The 17,548-nt window shown below is 38.2% G+C and overlaps 2 protein-coding genes across 2 annotated transcripts; one reads left to right on the forward strand and one right to left on the reverse strand.

Annotated features, from left to right (window-relative positions):
* Nucleotides 1-3,163: 3,163 nt before the first annotated feature.
* pvalb7 (parvalbumin 7) lies at nt 3,164-4,859 on the forward strand (the record flags this gene model as incomplete). Its single annotated transcript, XM_083906323.1, has 4 exons — nt 3,164-3,227; nt 3,320-3,449; nt 3,521-3,630; nt 4,834-4,859. The coding sequence occupies exons 1-4, from the start codon at nt 3,167-3,169 to the stop codon at nt 4,857-4,859; spliced, it is 327 nt and encodes a 108-aa protein (XP_083762449.1). The 5' UTR covers nt 3,164-3,166.
* A 1,213-nt stretch (nt 4,860-6,072) lies between these two features.
* Nucleotides 6,073-16,556, reverse strand: baiap2l2b (BAR/IMD domain containing adaptor protein 2 like 2b; the record flags this gene model as incomplete). Its single annotated transcript, XM_083905668.1, is given in 14 exon segments — nt 6,073-6,148; nt 7,208-7,272; nt 7,275-7,642; nt 9,455-9,552; nt 9,716-9,923; nt 10,024-10,126; nt 10,200-10,304; nt 11,350-11,481; nt 11,567-11,656; nt 11,734-11,805; nt 12,854-12,915; nt 15,116-15,202; nt 16,258-16,333; nt 16,503-16,556. Coding segments are annotated over 14 exon segments (1,596 nt in total).
* Between the last annotated feature and the right edge of the window lie 992 nt (nt 16,557-17,548).

The following is a 17,548-nucleotide window of genomic DNA, read 5'->3' on the forward strand; positions in this document are numbered from 1 at the left end:
CTTTCCTCCATCTGTCTTTTTGTGAAGTGTGTGCTGACGTTTGTCCTCTTTACTCTACACTGACTCTGTCTTATCTCACTCAAAGAGGTTAAGTACACACTGACACACACTGACACACACTGACACACACTAACACACACTAACACACACACTCTTTTTGACCAGATAACGGCGGTCGACGACGTCTGCAGAGATGAACGTGTTCAGAGGAGAAATAAAAGTGAAACAAAGTTAAATTAAGATTAAATTTCAATTCCAACACTAGATGTCAGCAAAGACGGCGTTGTGTGTTTGAGAGAAAGATCATGAGATCTAATAACTCTGTGTCTAAGACAAAACACCTGTATATTCACTACATTTACTATAAAATTATTATAAATTTACTATAAATTTACTATAAATTTACTATGAATGTACTAAATAAAAATCATGATAATTCAAAGAAAACAAAACACAAAACCACTGCTGGACACACTTCTCCTTATATACAAATACATAATATAATATAATACAATACAATACAATACAGTACAGTATTATACTATACTATACTATACTATACTATACTATACTACAATACAATACAATACAATACAATACAATACAATACAATACAGTACTGTACTGTACTATACTATACTATACTATACTATACAATACTATAATATAATATAATATAATATAATATAATACAGTACTGTACTGTACTGTACTGTACTATACTATACTATACTATACTATACTATACTATACTACAATACAATACAATACAATACAGTACAGTACTGTACTGTACTGTACTGTACTATACTATACTACAATACAATACAATACAATACTATACTATACTATACTATAATATAGTATAGTATAGTATAATACAGTACAGTACAGTACAGTATTATATTATATTATATTATATTATAGTATAGTACAGTACAGTACAATACTGTACTGTACTATACTATACTATACTATACTATACTATACTATACTATAAAACAATATAATACAATACAATACAGTACTGTACTGTACTATACTATACTATACTATACTATACTATACTATACTATAATATAATATAATACTGTACTGTACTGTACTGTACTATACTATACTATACTATAATATAATATAATATAAACACTTTAAAAAAAAAAGTTTTTCTGTAAAATAGCGTCACAATTTTAGTGGAATTATAACAATAAACGATCAAATCAATACGTAAAAAGATAAATAACCGATGTTAATAATAATAATAATAATAATAATAATGATGTTAAATTAGCAAATAAATAATAATAATAATGTTACTATAAAGAAAATATACATAAGGTGAAAATAGGAATCCATAATATTAACTTATGTTACTATTTTAACTACAGTTATTATTGACTATATATAGTCAATATATATATTATATATATATATATATATATAACTTTTCCTGGTGTTTTTCACCGTTCTCTGACCTGTTTGCAGCCGTCGAGCAACAACGTTACTGTTGCCTCCATCTGTCATCATCCATCCATCATCCATCTTTCTACCACTTTATCGTCCACATGACTCCAATCTGGTTCGTCTCAGGGCGATATCTGCAGTTCAGCCCTCGTCAGTCCATCACAGAGCTCATCTGTCATCATAATGTCAAAGAAAAATCGATGTATTTTTCCTTCCACGGCCTCTTTTTGAGGTCCTCCAATACTGCTACAGTATTTTACAGACAGGGTATTCATATTTTTACTCATATTTTAAGTGTAAAATCACAAAAAAGTAGCGAAATAATCGTATTTATGATGCTATTTCATGTCATTTCAAAATAAAAGCCTTTGTTTTGGTATGAAATGATAAAAACGTAACAGTATGTGATGCAAAATGAATCAGAAATAACTCATATTTGTTGCCTTAGAACAAGAATTTTTCATAATAATAATAATAATCGATGATAATGTTTCTACAGCTTACTTTGCAAATGAAGAACCACGTCCTTTATGGTCCATGAAGGCCACCGTAGTTCCCTGAAGCACTAGAGAAGGGGAGGAGCTCTGTAGTTTGGTTATGAAACAGTTTTATCAGCCGCTCAGACTCATGTTTTACTCTCAGTCGTCTCGTCCTCGGCAAACTCTTTATTTTTCCCTCATTCCGTTTAATTCGTTCCATCCACATGGTTTTTTTCGGCATCTTTCTCTCTCTCTCTTGACCTTTGACCCCATTAGGCCTCATCATCGACGTCTCATCCCTGTAACAAAGTGCTTCTGCTCATTTTCCCCAGAATAACTTCCAATATCTGGCTGATTCTCCGGCAACAGAGCGCGTGAAATTACCGTAATAACCGCACGTTAACCCCTTAACTGGATTTTCGTAAAATTTTTGTAATTACGGTAATGCAAAGTGTCGTCCACGATACGCTCTGACTTTTTCTTTAATCTCAGAAATCTGACTTTTTCTCAGAATTCTGACTTTTTTCTGACTTTAATCTCAGAATTCTGTCTTTAATCTCAGAATTCTGACTTTAATCTCAGAATTCTGACTTTAATCTCAGAATTCAGACTTCTTTAATCTCATAATTCTGACTTTTTTCTCATAATTCTGACTGTAATTTTGGAATTCAGACTTCTTTAATCTCAGATTCTCACTTTATTCTGTATTTATTCTCAGAATTCTGACTTTAATCTCAGAATTCAGACTTCTTTAATCTCAGAATTCTCACTTTTTTTCTCAGAATTCTGACTTTAATCTGAGAATTCAGATTCTTTTTTTCTTTAATCTGAGAATTCTGACTAATCTGAGAATTCTGACTTTTTTTTCCACTTTAATCTCAGAATTCTGTCTTTAATCTCAGAATTTTGACTTTTCCCCCTCAAATTCTGACTTTTTTTCCTGATTTTTTCTTTAATCTCAAATTACACCATATTTGGACTAAATTTCAACACAAAATTTTAGACCTATGAGTGCTTTATGGGGATTACAAGCGTAATCTGCGTTGACAGCTTGACTCTGCAGCTCTGACAACTACTGACATCTACAGGCGGCTGAGGTGAACTGCACCCAGGGGAGCGTCTTCACGCGCTTGTGATTTGAGGGGAAACATTGACTCTGCAGCTCGGATTACAATCCTAATCCAAACTAACTCAACCCTCTCTCCGTCTCTGCAGCTGACAAGATGCCGATGACCGATCTGTTGAAAGCTGAGGAGATCAAGAACGCTCTTGATGCCTTTGCAGGTCTGTAAAAACAACGGCGGGATCAGAATATCTATAATCTATAATCATCTGAATAGATTAAGACACATTTTGTCCCCCCCCTCCCTCTGAAGCAGAAACATTCGATCCTAAAAAGTTCTTCGAACTGGTCGGGATGAGGGCCATGTCTGCCGACGAGGTCAAGAAGGTCTTCCAGGTTCTGGACGTGGACGGTAGTGGGTTTATAGAAGAGGAAGAGCTCAAGTGAGTCTCCGTTCTCCTGGATTATTTAATCCCCGAGCTGAACCGAACACTGAAAAACTGCTTCTCTGCAGGTTTGTGCTGAAGGGCTTCTCCAAGGACGGCAGAGATCTGACTGACGCCGAGACAAAAGAGTTCCTGAAAGCGGCAGACAAAGACGGAGACGGCAAGATCGGCATTGACGGTGAGAGGAAGTGACGGGGGAGCGCGTTAGCGCGGAGGCTATAGAAGCTCGTACGTGTGACTCTATTTTAAAAGAAAATGTAGAAACTCTTCAACGCTTTATCCTCCACACGAGCGTCTGATGGTGAAATAACGTTAAAACAACCGTTATCTCTCTCACGCTCGTGGTCCAGTTTATTGGAAACCAAAGAACCTGGAGAAAAACATGCAAACTCCACACAGAAAGACCATCGCAACCGGCGGTGTATACATATAAATGCTCCCTCTGATGACACAGCGTACAAATAATGTCCATATAAGGAGTTGTGTTTTATTCCTTGACACAAAAACAATCTGAAAAAAATAAAAGAAATATGATGGCATGAATTCTGAGATTTAAGTCAGATCTCAGGATTCGTATTTTTTCTTTTACCTCAGAATTCTGACTTTAATCTCAGAATTCTCATTTCAATTTTGGGTTTCCGATTTCTTTAATGTCAGAATTCTTATGATAGAATTATCATTATTCTGACTTTAATTTCTGAATTCTGACTTTAATTTTGGAATTCTGACTTTTTCTTTAATCCCCGAATTTTGACTTTATTCTGACTTTAATCTCAGAATTCTGACTTTAATTTTGGAATTCTGACTTCTTTATCTCAGAATTCTGACTTTATTCTGACTTTAATCTTAGAATTCTGACTTTATTCCGACTTTGAGCTTAGATTTCTAACTTTAATTTTGGAATTATGACTTTTTCTTTAATCTCAGAATTCTTATGATATAATTCTCATTATTGTGACTTTAATCTCTGAATTCTACCTTTAATTTTGGAATTCTGACTTTTGCTTTAATCTCAGAATGCTGACTTTTTTCTGACTTTAATTGGGGAATTCTGACTTTAATTTTGGAATTCTGACTTTTTCTTTAATCTCAGAATTTTTACTTTTTTCCTCGGAATTCTGAGATTAAAGTCAGAATTCAGAAGTCTTTAATCTCAGAATTCTACTTTTTTCTGACTTAAATCTCAGAATTCTTGACTCTAATTTTGGAATACTGACTTCTTTAATCTCACAATTCTGACTTTAATCTCAAATTATGTCTTTAATCTCATAATTTATGCTGTCTTGATTGATTGTGTTTCTTTCTTTCAATTTGACATGTGGTCCTCATGCTCATCATTACTGTTGCACTTATTGATGTTTTCCCGTTTCCTTTTCCTCAGAGTTTGAGGCCATGGTTCACGAGTGATGATCGTTCGTTCGCTGCCTCCACTGTCGCCTCCTCTTTGTCTCTGCATTCACAGTCTTTTTTTTTTTTTGCACCTGCCGCCTTCAAACTTCCTCTGGAGCCCAAAAGTGTGGAGTCAAACCCAACTTCCTCTCTACAGAACACGACAAGGCCGACACACACACAGAGAGACAGCGCCACCATCAGGAGACACAGACCGGCCCACCTTTGATTTTTCCAATTGCATTTCTTTTTCGTATATATCTATAGATTTAATCTGTCATGCTGAACAAGTGGTTATGATTTGATGAGGATAGTTTGTGTGTTTTCAAACGGCTGCTCGTGCTAATTGTTTTTTTTCTTTTTCTCGATGTTAACATAACCTTCCTCCTCCTCCTCCTCCTCCTCCTCTGATCAGATGATATAGTAAGTGAAACGCGAAAAAGGTGTAAAGACTGAGTAAGAAATGATAATAAATAATAAAAGTTGATTAAGAACTGCGTTTTTGTTGTTTTTACTTATTGACACAAAACATTAAAACCCACCACATATGATGCAGAAATCAATGCAAATACATCAAAAAACAACGTAGACTGTTACAAATGTACAATCGCTAGATACGGGAAAAACAAAGGAGTCGTCATTTTTTTAGATCTGTTAAATCAGATCATTACACACACGTTAGTTAGCATAAAAGACGGGCAACAGCTGTCGTGTTCTTCAAATGAATAAATCAATTATGAACAACAATAGATTAAATAAATGTCACAATCAGCCGAAAGAAACGGAGCTTTCATCCGTCAGTCATCCAAAGATGAGAAATTGGAGGGAAAGTGCAAAACGAGGTTTTACGCTAAGCTAACCACCTGCACGCTATCACTTGATATGAAGCAGAATGAATTAAACACATATTTAACCAAAAAGAAACTTGATAGTTAAAAGGTCTGATAGTAAATCTAGGAGAAATCAACCATGCTAATGGCAGCAACAGACAGGAAGTTAGCCAAAAAAATGACATCCGTAGCCGTATTTTTTAATCATTTAGAGCCACTACAGTGCTACTTTTTTTTTGTTTTGGTGCAATAAATACCCCCCAATCATTTCTAATGATGTACAAAAAAAAATGCCACCAAACCCCAAAGCCTCATATTTCAGAGATTACCATACACCGCTTCGACAACCCGATCCGGCCGCCTGGATTACAAACCCCGCCCGCACGAGCGCTGACGGGGGGTCAGGGGATCCGCGGAGCAGATCTGTCGTCGGTCGTCGTGGGGCGAAGCTTTACAGTGGCGAACGGGTTTGTGCCTCTGAAAGGAGAGGATAATGGAAAATGTTACTCGACACCCATCATGCAACGCATGCACTCTGCTTTCCACCACTGCCGAATTCTGACTTTTTTCTGACTTTAATATCAGAATTCTGACTTTATTCTGACTTTAATCTCAGAATTCTGACTTCATTCTGACTTTAATCTTAGAATTCTGACTTTATTTTCACTTTAAATTTAGGATTCTAACTTTAATTTTGGAATTCCGACTTTTTCTTCAATATCAGAATTCTGACTTAATTCTGACTTTCATATCAGAATTCTGACTTTATACTGACTTCTTTAATATCAGAATTCTGACTTTAATCTCAGAATTCTGACTTTAATCTTAGAATTCTAACTTTAATTTTGGAATTCTAACTTTAATTTTGGATTTCTAACTTGTTCTTTAATCTCAGAATTCTGACTTTTTTCTGACTTTAATCATAGAATTCTTATTTTAATTTAGGAATTCTAAACTTTTCTTTACTCTCAGAATTCTGACTTTTTTCTCTGACTTTAATCTCAAAATTCTGACTTTTTTCCTCGGAATTCTGAGATTAAAGTCAGAATTCAGAAGTCTTTAATCTCAGAATTCTACTTTTTTCTGACATTAATATCAGAATTCTGACTTTATTCTGACTCTAATCTTAGAATTCTGACTTTAAACTTAGGATTCTAACTCTAATTTTGGAATTCTGACTTTTTCTTTAATCTCAAAATTCAGACTTTTTTTCTTGGAATTCTGAGATTAAAGTCAGCATTCAGAAGTCTTTAATCTCAGAATTCTTGACTTTAATCTCAAAATTTGGACTTTTTTCTCATCATTACTGTTGCACTTACTACGAAGTCAATCTTTGAGGATGCTAACGGCAGCAATAGACAGGAAGTTAGCCAAAAAATGTTACTCGACACCCCTCAACGCATGCAATCAGCTGCTTTCCACGACTGCGGCGACAACAAATAAAGTACGCGCACACAAATAACAACAACACTGACCTGATCCTATTTAAAGTTACTGATTCTCAGAAATCCAAATGCATTGCACAGTGAAATTTACCTGGGAAACAGACGGTTATCAGTTGCTCCCTGTGGTGATAATCTCTGAGGAAACACAGAGTTCTGTTAATACGAACAATCGACAACGTGAAGCGTATAAGGAACGCCGTCTTTCTTACCTGGAAATCGGATGACGTTTGAAAGTCTGAAGAGGTTCTTCTCAGAGCGGACGGAGGAGGCGGCGGCGGCGGCGGAGGTTGGTGTTCGCTGTAGCTCTTCGTCAGACTGGTCTTGAGCTCCGTCGCCGGCTCTGGCCTTTTCTCGGGGAGCGGAGACACGGGGCGGACGTCCACGGAGGCTCGGCGGGTGGGCGTGGCCGGGGGCGGGACGTCGCCGTAGCTCTTGCTCTCGGTTTGCTCGGTGGGATCCAGCAGGTTGTTCATGCTGTGGCTTCTGAGGGAACCGCCACTGAGGGAACACACACACACAGGATATACTGGATAGTCACACGGTAGAGGAGACCAAATTTAACATCTTTGGAGTCATCGAGATGGTTCAATGGCTTGTTGTGGCGAGATTGGGATTGGGCCGTCTCCACTCCCCCTACTGTCTGTTAGCGGGAAATTAGCCTAGCAAAGAGAACGGAGTAGAGAAAACTGTCGTCGGAGGAAGCGAAGAAGAGGAAACGACTGTCTCAACTGACCTAGATGTCGACCTGACGTACTTCTGAATATCTTTGCACGTTCTCATTGTTTTGTTATTGTTGTAAAGGTTGTTTCGCAACCATTTTTTGCTTGCTAGCGGGGACGTTAGCATGCTCCAGAGTAAACGCGGTTGTTTCCGGTGGGTTGAAGGCGTCAGCAGTGAGTTTTGCACGTTCTCCTTGTTTTGTTATTGTTTTAAAAGTAATTTGCACGAGCTTTTTTTGCTTGCTAGCTAGCAGGGAGGTTAGCATGCTCCCGAGTAAAAACGGTTGTTTTCGGTGGGTTGAAGGTGTAAGCAGTGAGTTTTGCACGTTCTCATTGTTATGTTATTGTTGTAAAGGTTGTTTGCGCGACCATTTTTGCTTGCTAGAGAGGACGTTAGCATGCTCTTGAGTAAACATGTTTGCTTTCGATGGGTTGAAGGAGTCAGCAGTGAGTGTTGAACGTTCTCCTTGCTTTGTTATTGTTGTAAAGGTTGTTTGCGCATCCGTTATTGCTTGCTAGCGGGGAGGTTAGCATGCTCCCGAGTAAAAACAGTTGTTTTCGGTGAGTTGAAGGCGTCAGCAGGCGTTTGCGCAACCATTTTTTGCTTGCTAGCGGGGACGTTAGCATGCTCCAGAGTGAACATGGTTGTTTTTGGTGGGTTGAAGGCGTCAGCAGTGAGTTTTCCACGTTCTCATTGTTTTTTATTGTTGTAAAGGTAGTTTGCGCAAGCTTTTTCGCTTTCTAGCAGGGATGTTAGCATGCTCCAGAGTGAACTTGGTCGTTTTTGGTGGGTTGAAGGCGTCAGCAGTGAGTTTTGCATTTTCTCATTGTTTTGTTATTGTTGTAAAGGTTGTTTGCACGACCATTTTTGCTTGCTAGCAAGGATGTTAGCATGCTCCAGAGTAAACATGGTTGTTCTCGGTGGGTCGAAGGAGTCAGCAGGGAGTTTTGCATTTTCTCATTGTTTTATTATTGTTGTAAAGGTAGTTTGCGGGACCATTTTTGCTTGCTAGCGAGGACGTTAGCATGCTCCTGAGTAAACATGTTTGCTTTCGATGGGTTGAAGGCGTCAGCAGTGAGTGTTGAACGTTCTCCTTGCTTTGTTATTGTTGTAAAGGTTGTTTGCGCATCCGTTATTGCTTGCTAGCGGGGAGGTTAGCATGCTCCCGAGTAAAAACGGTTGTTTTCGGTGAGTTGAAGGTGTCAGCAGGCGTTTGCGCAACCATGTTTTGCTTGCTAGCCGGGACGTTAGCATGCTCCAGAGTGAACATGGTTGTTTTTGGTGGGTTGAAGGCCTCAGCAGTGGGTTTTGCACGTTCTCATTGTTTTGTTATTGTTGAAAAGGTTGTTTGCGCGACCATTTTTTGCTTGCTAGCTGGGACGTTAGCATGTTCAGAGTAAACACGGTTGTTGTGGGTTGAAGGCGTCAGCAGTGAGTTTTGCACGTTCTCATTGTTTTGTTATTGTTGAAAAGGTAGTTTGCGCGACCATTTTTGCTTGCTAGCGGGGACATTAGCATGCTCGCGGGTAATCACAGTTGTTTTCAGTGGGTTGAAGGAGTCAGCGGGCGTTTGTACTCTGTAAAACTCTGTAGACAAAAGGGCAATGAAATTCTCAGCCGTTTCTGTTCAGATTCACAGTAAATACCAACCTTGTTGCTAAAGTGTTGGAGACGTCTTCTACAGGCGCCACATAAGTGGCAGGGAACCAACCTTGACTGAAGGAGACAAAAAGCGACGACAGGATGTAGTTCATCTTATTATTTAAGGTACAGAAGGCAGGTTTTTTTTGACATGCTTGTTGTGGATCAAATCAGCAGAGAGTTTTTGAAATAGAAACTCCTGCAGACATATTATATAAATGTTTTTCCTGCTACCAACCGCAGGCTGCTGTCGGTGCGTCCGTACAGCCACCCATTGCGCGGTTCCTGGACCAGCACGGTGACGGTCTCCCCTCTGTTGAACGGCAGGAGCTTCGGGTTGGACGAGGACGGATGAGACACCAGCGCTCGCATGGCTCGGCCTCCGCCCAGACCCAGAGATTCACCCACCGAGCTGGAGCGCGAGCGGCTCGGCAGAGGAGACGGCGCTGGAGGAGAAGAAATTGAGATTTAAAACACAGAGATATCGTATATTGTTTTTTTTGCGCGTCCTGATTCTCACGTGAAATAATACTGTGTACCTCCCACCTCTAGAGGGCACTCTGCCCAGCGCCTGTTGCTCCCTCCTGGCCCAGGACATGTCTTCGTCTCGGGCGACCGTCTGCAGCAGGGAGCTCACGGAACCGCGCAGCTGCAGAGAAAAACGTTAATTCCACATTAGGAACGATTGTGGGAGCGGCGAAGCGATGCGTCGCCATAGTTACCTGTGCGTCCTGGTCCACGTGGGTGGGCGTGCGAGGTCGGGACCCTCTGGTCTCGTTGACTTTCTCCTTCCATCCGTCCGCCTTCTGCTGCAGAGACGCACCGGTCTGAAAACAGTGGAGAGGAGGATAGAAGAAAGACGAGAGCAGATGAGAGCGCAGGGAGTTTCAGACAGCAGAGCAATTAACGCCTGGTTAACCAATAAAACACTGTTTTTATTATATTTTACATAATTACAGTAATTTGTTTTCTTATTTGTTTTTTTTTTAATTTGCTGATTTAGTAAAGTGTTGCTCCAGTGTTAAGTGCAAAAGGCACCTAATAAATATAATGTATTATTATTATTATTATTATTATCATTATTATATGCAGTCATTTCCTATTTTACTGCATCTATGAATTTATCATGTTCTAGTTTATCTGATCTTTATTTATTAAGTACCGATTTATTTATTATTATTATTATTATTATTATTACTTATTATGAATAATAGTAGTAATAATAATAATGCTTTACAAGGTTGAACCAGGATTTAAAAACAGTACATATCAGATAAAATCAGGCATTTTAAGCAATATGGTAATACTAATAATAATAATAATAATAATAATAAATTAAAAAAAATAATGAAAAAATATTAATAATAATAATTTAAAAAATAAAATAAAATAAAATAAAATAAAATAAAATAAAATATAATCCACTGATATAAGAAAAAAAAACAGTAACAATAATAATAACAATGAGGAAATAAGACTTGTAGAAATTACGGCAGCGTGGTTAAATTAGTAAAATGCTTTAATACTTGATGATTTCATTACAATTATCTGTTAGTATTTATGTTTTTAATTGTCTTTTTACCTTTAGATCACCCATTAGTATTTTTAATCTCTGTTTGTGAGTTCCATGAAAGCGTTTCCTCACTTCCTAGCTTCCTTTCCTCTCTTCCTTCCCTTCCTAACTTGTTCACTTCTCCGTTGCAGAATTAAATACGTTTTACACTCTTAGAAATAAGGGTTCCTAAATAAAGGGATTTAAAAGGGTTATTGGTGGAACCCTCCAAAATGGTGTTTGAAGCACGCTGAGTCGCGTTGCCGTTGTACGAAAAGCGCCGTATCAATAAAGTTGGCGTTTTGATTGTATTTGTGCACCTTGTTGATGAGGAAGAGCAGCGACTGAGTGAGGCCACAGTGTTTCTCTGCCAGGAAGCGATACCTCCTCTCCTCCTCCTTCAGGATCTCCTGCTGACTCTGCCTCAGGTACAACATGTAATCGCTGTTCTCCTAAAACACACATATATATATATATATATATATATATAAATACACAATTATACTACAATAGTGCAGCAGTACGGTGAGTGTGTACCAGAGAGTCTCTGAAGGTTCCTCGTCTGAGCTGCTTCTCCAGAGCCTCCGCCTGATTCCTGACCTCCAGCTCGTAAACTCTGCGACTTCCCTGCAGCACAGGAAACAAAACAATAGATCTCTCCATGGTAAAATAGACAGATTTATTTGACCCCGATGTAAACTTACATCGATGTATTCCTCGTCCAGCTTGACGTTCTTCTCCATCGCCTGCAGAACCTCCACCTGGAACCATCGGAACTGCAGCCGGAAGAAACTTAACTAAGTTATTGAGTGAATCGGCGCGAGAGCATCTGCTACGTTCAGTGTTTACGTTAGAAATTAATTTGTTGTCAGGAAACAAATAAAGGAATTATTAGTGATGTCATATTATTTACAGCTCCGGTGCGGAATTTCTATCGCCCCCCTGTGGACTACTATGTATTTTGTTACGTGTTGAAAATTCTGAATTTATTCTGACTTTGATCTTAGAATTCTAACTTTAATTTAACTAGAATTCTGACTTTTTCTATAATCTCAAAATTCTGACTTTTTTCTCTGACTTTAATCTCAGAATCCTTTTAATTTTGGAATTCTAACTTCTTTAATCTCAGAATTCTGACTTACTTTTTTACTTTAATTTTGGAATTCTGACTTTTTCTTTATTTTCAAAATTCTGACTCTTTTCTCTGACTTTAATCTCAGAATTCTTTTAATTTGGGAATTCTGACTTCTTGAATCTCAAAATTCTAACTTTTTTCTCAGAATTCTTTTAATTTTGGAATTCTGACTTCTTTAATCTCAAAATTCTGATTTATTTAATCTCAGAATTCTGACTTCTTTAATCTCAGAATTCTGACTTCTTTAATCTCAGAATTCTGACTGTATTCTGACTTTAATCTCAAAATTCAGATTTTTTCCCTCAGAATTCTGATTTTAATTTTGGAATTCTGACTTCTTTAATCTCAGAATTCTGACTTCTTTAATCTCAGAATTCTGACTTTATTCTCAATTTAATCTAAATTTATATCGCCCCCCTGTGGACTTCTGAATAATTACTAAAACAGTACACACACACAGAATAGGTGATGCTATCTTGTGATGCTGTAAAAATGTATTTTACTCTCTCATACTGTCCAGACTGCGTTGATAAAGATTTGGAGCTGCAGGGTGAAAGAAACAGCAGCAGCAGTAAATGCAGGTACCTGGTCAGGCAGCTGTTGAGGGAGCTCTTGATAGCATTTACAACAATAATATATTATATTTATTATATTTTAAGCGCGTGAAAACATAATACAACAGTACTGACCACTCCCTCCATCTCTGCAGTGAGTCTCCTCTGTGTGTCAGAGATTTGGACCAGGACGTCACCTGGTTGAAACAAAAAAGATTTAAGCTAGTCAGAGATTATTAACATGACATAAAGTATCATACGTTTATTTGTAAAGACAAAATGTTCATTTGAGCTCATAAAGTCAATAACATAACAATAACAATTCCGGAACGGCGACAGATTCTTTTGATCTTCCGAACTTTCCAAGATTATCGCGGAAAGTTTAGCCAAACGCTAACATTCGCCTCCGGCCGTGTCTGTTGTCACAGACTGTGGTTGAGCTAATGAAGTGAGTGCAGCTGAAAGAGCGTCTTCATCTATAATGTACTGTCACTTAATACGACCTCAGGTCACGCTGTGGCTGCCTGACCTCAGTTCTACACAGTTCTGTCAGAACTACACCAGAACTACATCAGAACTACACCAGAACTACACCAGTACAGTACATCAGAACTACAGCAGAACTACAGCAGAACTACAGCAGAACTACACCAGTACAATACATCAGAACTACACCAGAACTACATCAGAACTACATCAGAACTACACCAGTACAGTACATCAGAACTACACCAGAACTACAGCAGAACTACACCAGTACAATACATCAGAACTACACCAGAACTACACCAGAACTACACCAGTACAATACATCAGAACTACACCAGAACTACACCAGAACTACACCAGAACTACACCAGAACTACACCAGTACACTAAAACAGAACTACACCAACTACATCAGAACTACACCAGTACACACACCACTACACTACATCAGAACTACACCAGTACACAACATCAGAACTACTACATCAGAACTACACCAACTACATCAGAACTACACCAGTACACACACCAGTACACTACATCAGAACTACACCAGTACACAACATCAGAACTACTACATCAGAACTACACCAACTACATCAGAACTACACCAGTACACACACCAGTACACTACATCAGAACTACACCAGTACACTACAGCAGAACTACACCAGTACAATACATCAGAACTACACCAGAACTACATCAGAACTACATCAGAACTACACCAGAACTACATCAGAACTACACCAGTACACTACAGCAGAACTACACCAGTACAATACATCAGAACTACACCAGAACTACATCAGAACTACACCAGAACTACACCAGAACTACATCAGAACTACACCAGAACTACACCAGAACTACAACAGAACTACACCAGAACTACACCAGTACACTAAAACAGAACTACACCAACTACATCAGAACTACACCAGTACACACACCACTACACTACATCAGAACTACACCAGTACACTACATCAGAACTACACCAACTACATCAGAACTACACCAGTACACTATAACAGAACTACACCAACTACATCAGAACTACACCAGTACACACACCAGTACACTATAACAGAACTACACCAACTACATCAGAACTACACCAGTACACACACCAGTACACTACATCAGAACTACACCAGTACACTACATCAGAACTACATCAGAACTACTACATCAGAACTACACCACCTCTTTAGTTGGGAAGTTAAAGAGACACAAATGCATTATACTTTAGTCTGGATGCTCTTCAAACTAAAACTATCAGCAATACAATGATCCTGTTATAAATATCAATATTGGAACATAGAATACTGCATATAATCCAGCCCTAATTTAAGTCAACTTTTCTGTGCCTTTGTGTCTCAGGCTGGTTCTTGCCACAGGGGGGCGCTCCCAGCACACTTACGAAACACCACAACAATTGCTTTTAAATTGAAATGTTCAGTCGGGGATTAAGACTGAGAGTGACACCAATTAATCTGGATTAACTCATCTGTGAAGCCACAACAAAAGAGTTTGGATTACAGTAAATAAAGTTCTTCCCAAAATAGTGTACTTTTGCTGATTTTGTTGTTGCTGCCAGTAATTGATATAAAAAAAAAAGTTTAGTCAGTTTCGTTTTTTCGGCTCCGCTCCAATCGTTTGTGCGAGCTGCCAAAATGTTCTCTTTATTCTGCTTTAATTCCTAGCAATCTTCGATCCGAGAGGCTTCTTTTTGCTGCAGATTTGTGCTTTAGGCATCGGGATTCTCCCAATTAAACACAATAATCCCTGAGAAATGGAACATAACAACATTATATATGTATATATACGCATATATATATATATATATATGTATATATATATAATCCTATTTGTGTAATTATGCAACATAAAGCTCACACTTACCAAGAGAGCGGGAGGAGAGCGTGTGAAGCGCCTGATCGCCCATCTTAGCCACAGCGCTGAAGTAGGCCTCACTGCAAACAGCTAAGGCTGCAGCACACACACACACACACACACACACACGCACACACACACACACACACACACACACACACACACAGAAATACAAATATCACATTTTAATCACGTTCTAAATACTAGCTCTGGAGTAAAGTCAGAGTCACTTAAACTCGTCTCATTCACACAGGCCTCGCGGCGTTGACACTCGATAGGTGATGTCAGTCCATGCCGGTGAGGATAGTTTTACCGCGCTGTGACTGACGGTGTGCTCTTGTTTTATCAGCCGGCGCTGCAGCTGCATTAAAGATACATGCTACACTCGCCCGGTTACCAGTGTAGCACACGTGATATAGACAGGGAAAAGATTGGAGTTCAAATGCAAGGCGACGCACACTTTGGTGCTCTAGGTGTGTTAACGTGAGTATTTCATGAAATTTGACATTACAAAAAATAACAATGCACTTTTTTTTTGCTAATCTTTCACATACAAGGCTACAATAAAAATACATTTAAAAATTTATTAATTTGCATGAAGTATATTGAAAATATTTAATTTCTTGTGTTTTTTTAGATCATAAAATCACGGTGCATCATGATTAACCTGGCAATTTAAGGGTTAAAAATTTAAAAATAATCATTAATAATTTACATGTATGGAAAGGATGGATGTTGGTCTAAAACCAAAAAAAATTAAATACATAAAATACAAATGTATACAAATTTTAAAGCGGTGTACTTTTATGAGCACACTTTTGTCCTCTAGGTGTGTTAACGTGAGTATTTTAGAAAATCTGACAAATAAAAAAAAAAAAATGCACATTTTTTTTCTGCTCATCTTTCACATATACCAGGCTGACTTTCAAAAACATATCGTCAAACCACACAAATGCTAAACCAAAGGTAAAAGCTATTGTAAATGATTCTAATTCAGGTTACATTTAAATATTCAGCATCCAATAGCCAATACCATGGCAATTACACACATGCAGGTGCACACACACACACACACACACACACACACACACACACACTTTATTCATTCATTCAGCCAGCTCGCGCTCCAGTCACTCGTGAAGATCGCTCACCTTGAAAAGCTTTGACGTAGCTGTTTCCAAGAGCGACGAGCTTCTGGAGGCCTGGGTTGAACTGTTCCATCAGGTTCTGTGATGACACACACACACACACACACACACACACACACACACACACACACACACACACACACACACACACACACACACACACACACACACACACACACACACACACACAGATAAAAGGTTTTCACATCTAACTCGAAACAGGCCACAAATACTTGATAAGAACTCACCGAGTAGACGGTCAGGGTGGATCTGTGCAGCTGGTCACTGTTTGCTCCCGACATTGTGCCCAAACTTTCAGTCAAATATCACACAAATAAAACAGGTAAGAAAATTAATATATAAAAAAAAAAGAAAAAAAATGGACGTCAGAGACAGAACAGAGTCTGATTTCCCATTCAAACTCTTCCACAGAGCAATAATAACTCCTCTCCTCGCTCTTCAGCCTCTTACGTGACCTCTTTTATTCCCTTGTCATCGGTGGTGTTTCGTGGAAAGAGCGAGCAAGTGAGCATGGGAGAGAGAAAAGAGAGGGGGGGGGGGGGGGGGGGGCAGGTGCCATGGATATGAGGCGGCCATTTTAATTATTGATTGAGGAGGAGGAGGAGGACGGTCAGCTGCCCAACTGGCTGTGATGTGCACTCACACCTGAGGGAGTTAGACGACCTTAAACTGTACTGAACCATCATATTTACCACAGTTGAGATAATGACACACATGCAGATTCATCTGATTCACATATTATAAAGATAAAGATGCAAATAGTCATTAAAACTGGTTTAGACTGACAAATACATACAATAAATCAGTCAGAATTTCTGACTTTAAACTCAGAATTCTGACTATTCTGAGAATTCTGAATTTATTCTGAGAATTCTGAATTTATTCTGAGAATTTCGACTTTGAACTAAGAATTCTGACTATTTTAAGAATTCTGACTTTAAGAATTCTGACTTTAAGAATTCTGACTTTAAGAATTCTGACTATTCTCAGAATTCTGACTTTGAACTCAGAATTTCTGACTTTGAAAATCACAATTCTGACTTTATTTTCAGAATTCTGAATTATTTCTCAGAATTTCTGAGTTTAAACTCAAAATTTCTGACTTTAAAACTCAGAATTCTGACTATTCTGAGAATTCTGACTTTATTCTGAGAATTCTGACTTTAAACTAAGAATTCTGACTATTCTGAGAATTCTGACTTTATTCTGAGAATTCTGACTTTAAACTCAGAATTCTGACTATTCTGAGAATTCTGACTTTAAACTAAGAATT

The sequence above is a fragment of the Microchirus variegatus genome, assembly GCF_963457635.1.
Source record: "Microchirus variegatus genome assembly, chromosome: 19".
NCBI lineage: Eukaryota > Metazoa > Chordata > Actinopteri > Pleuronectiformes > Soleidae > Microchirus > Microchirus variegatus.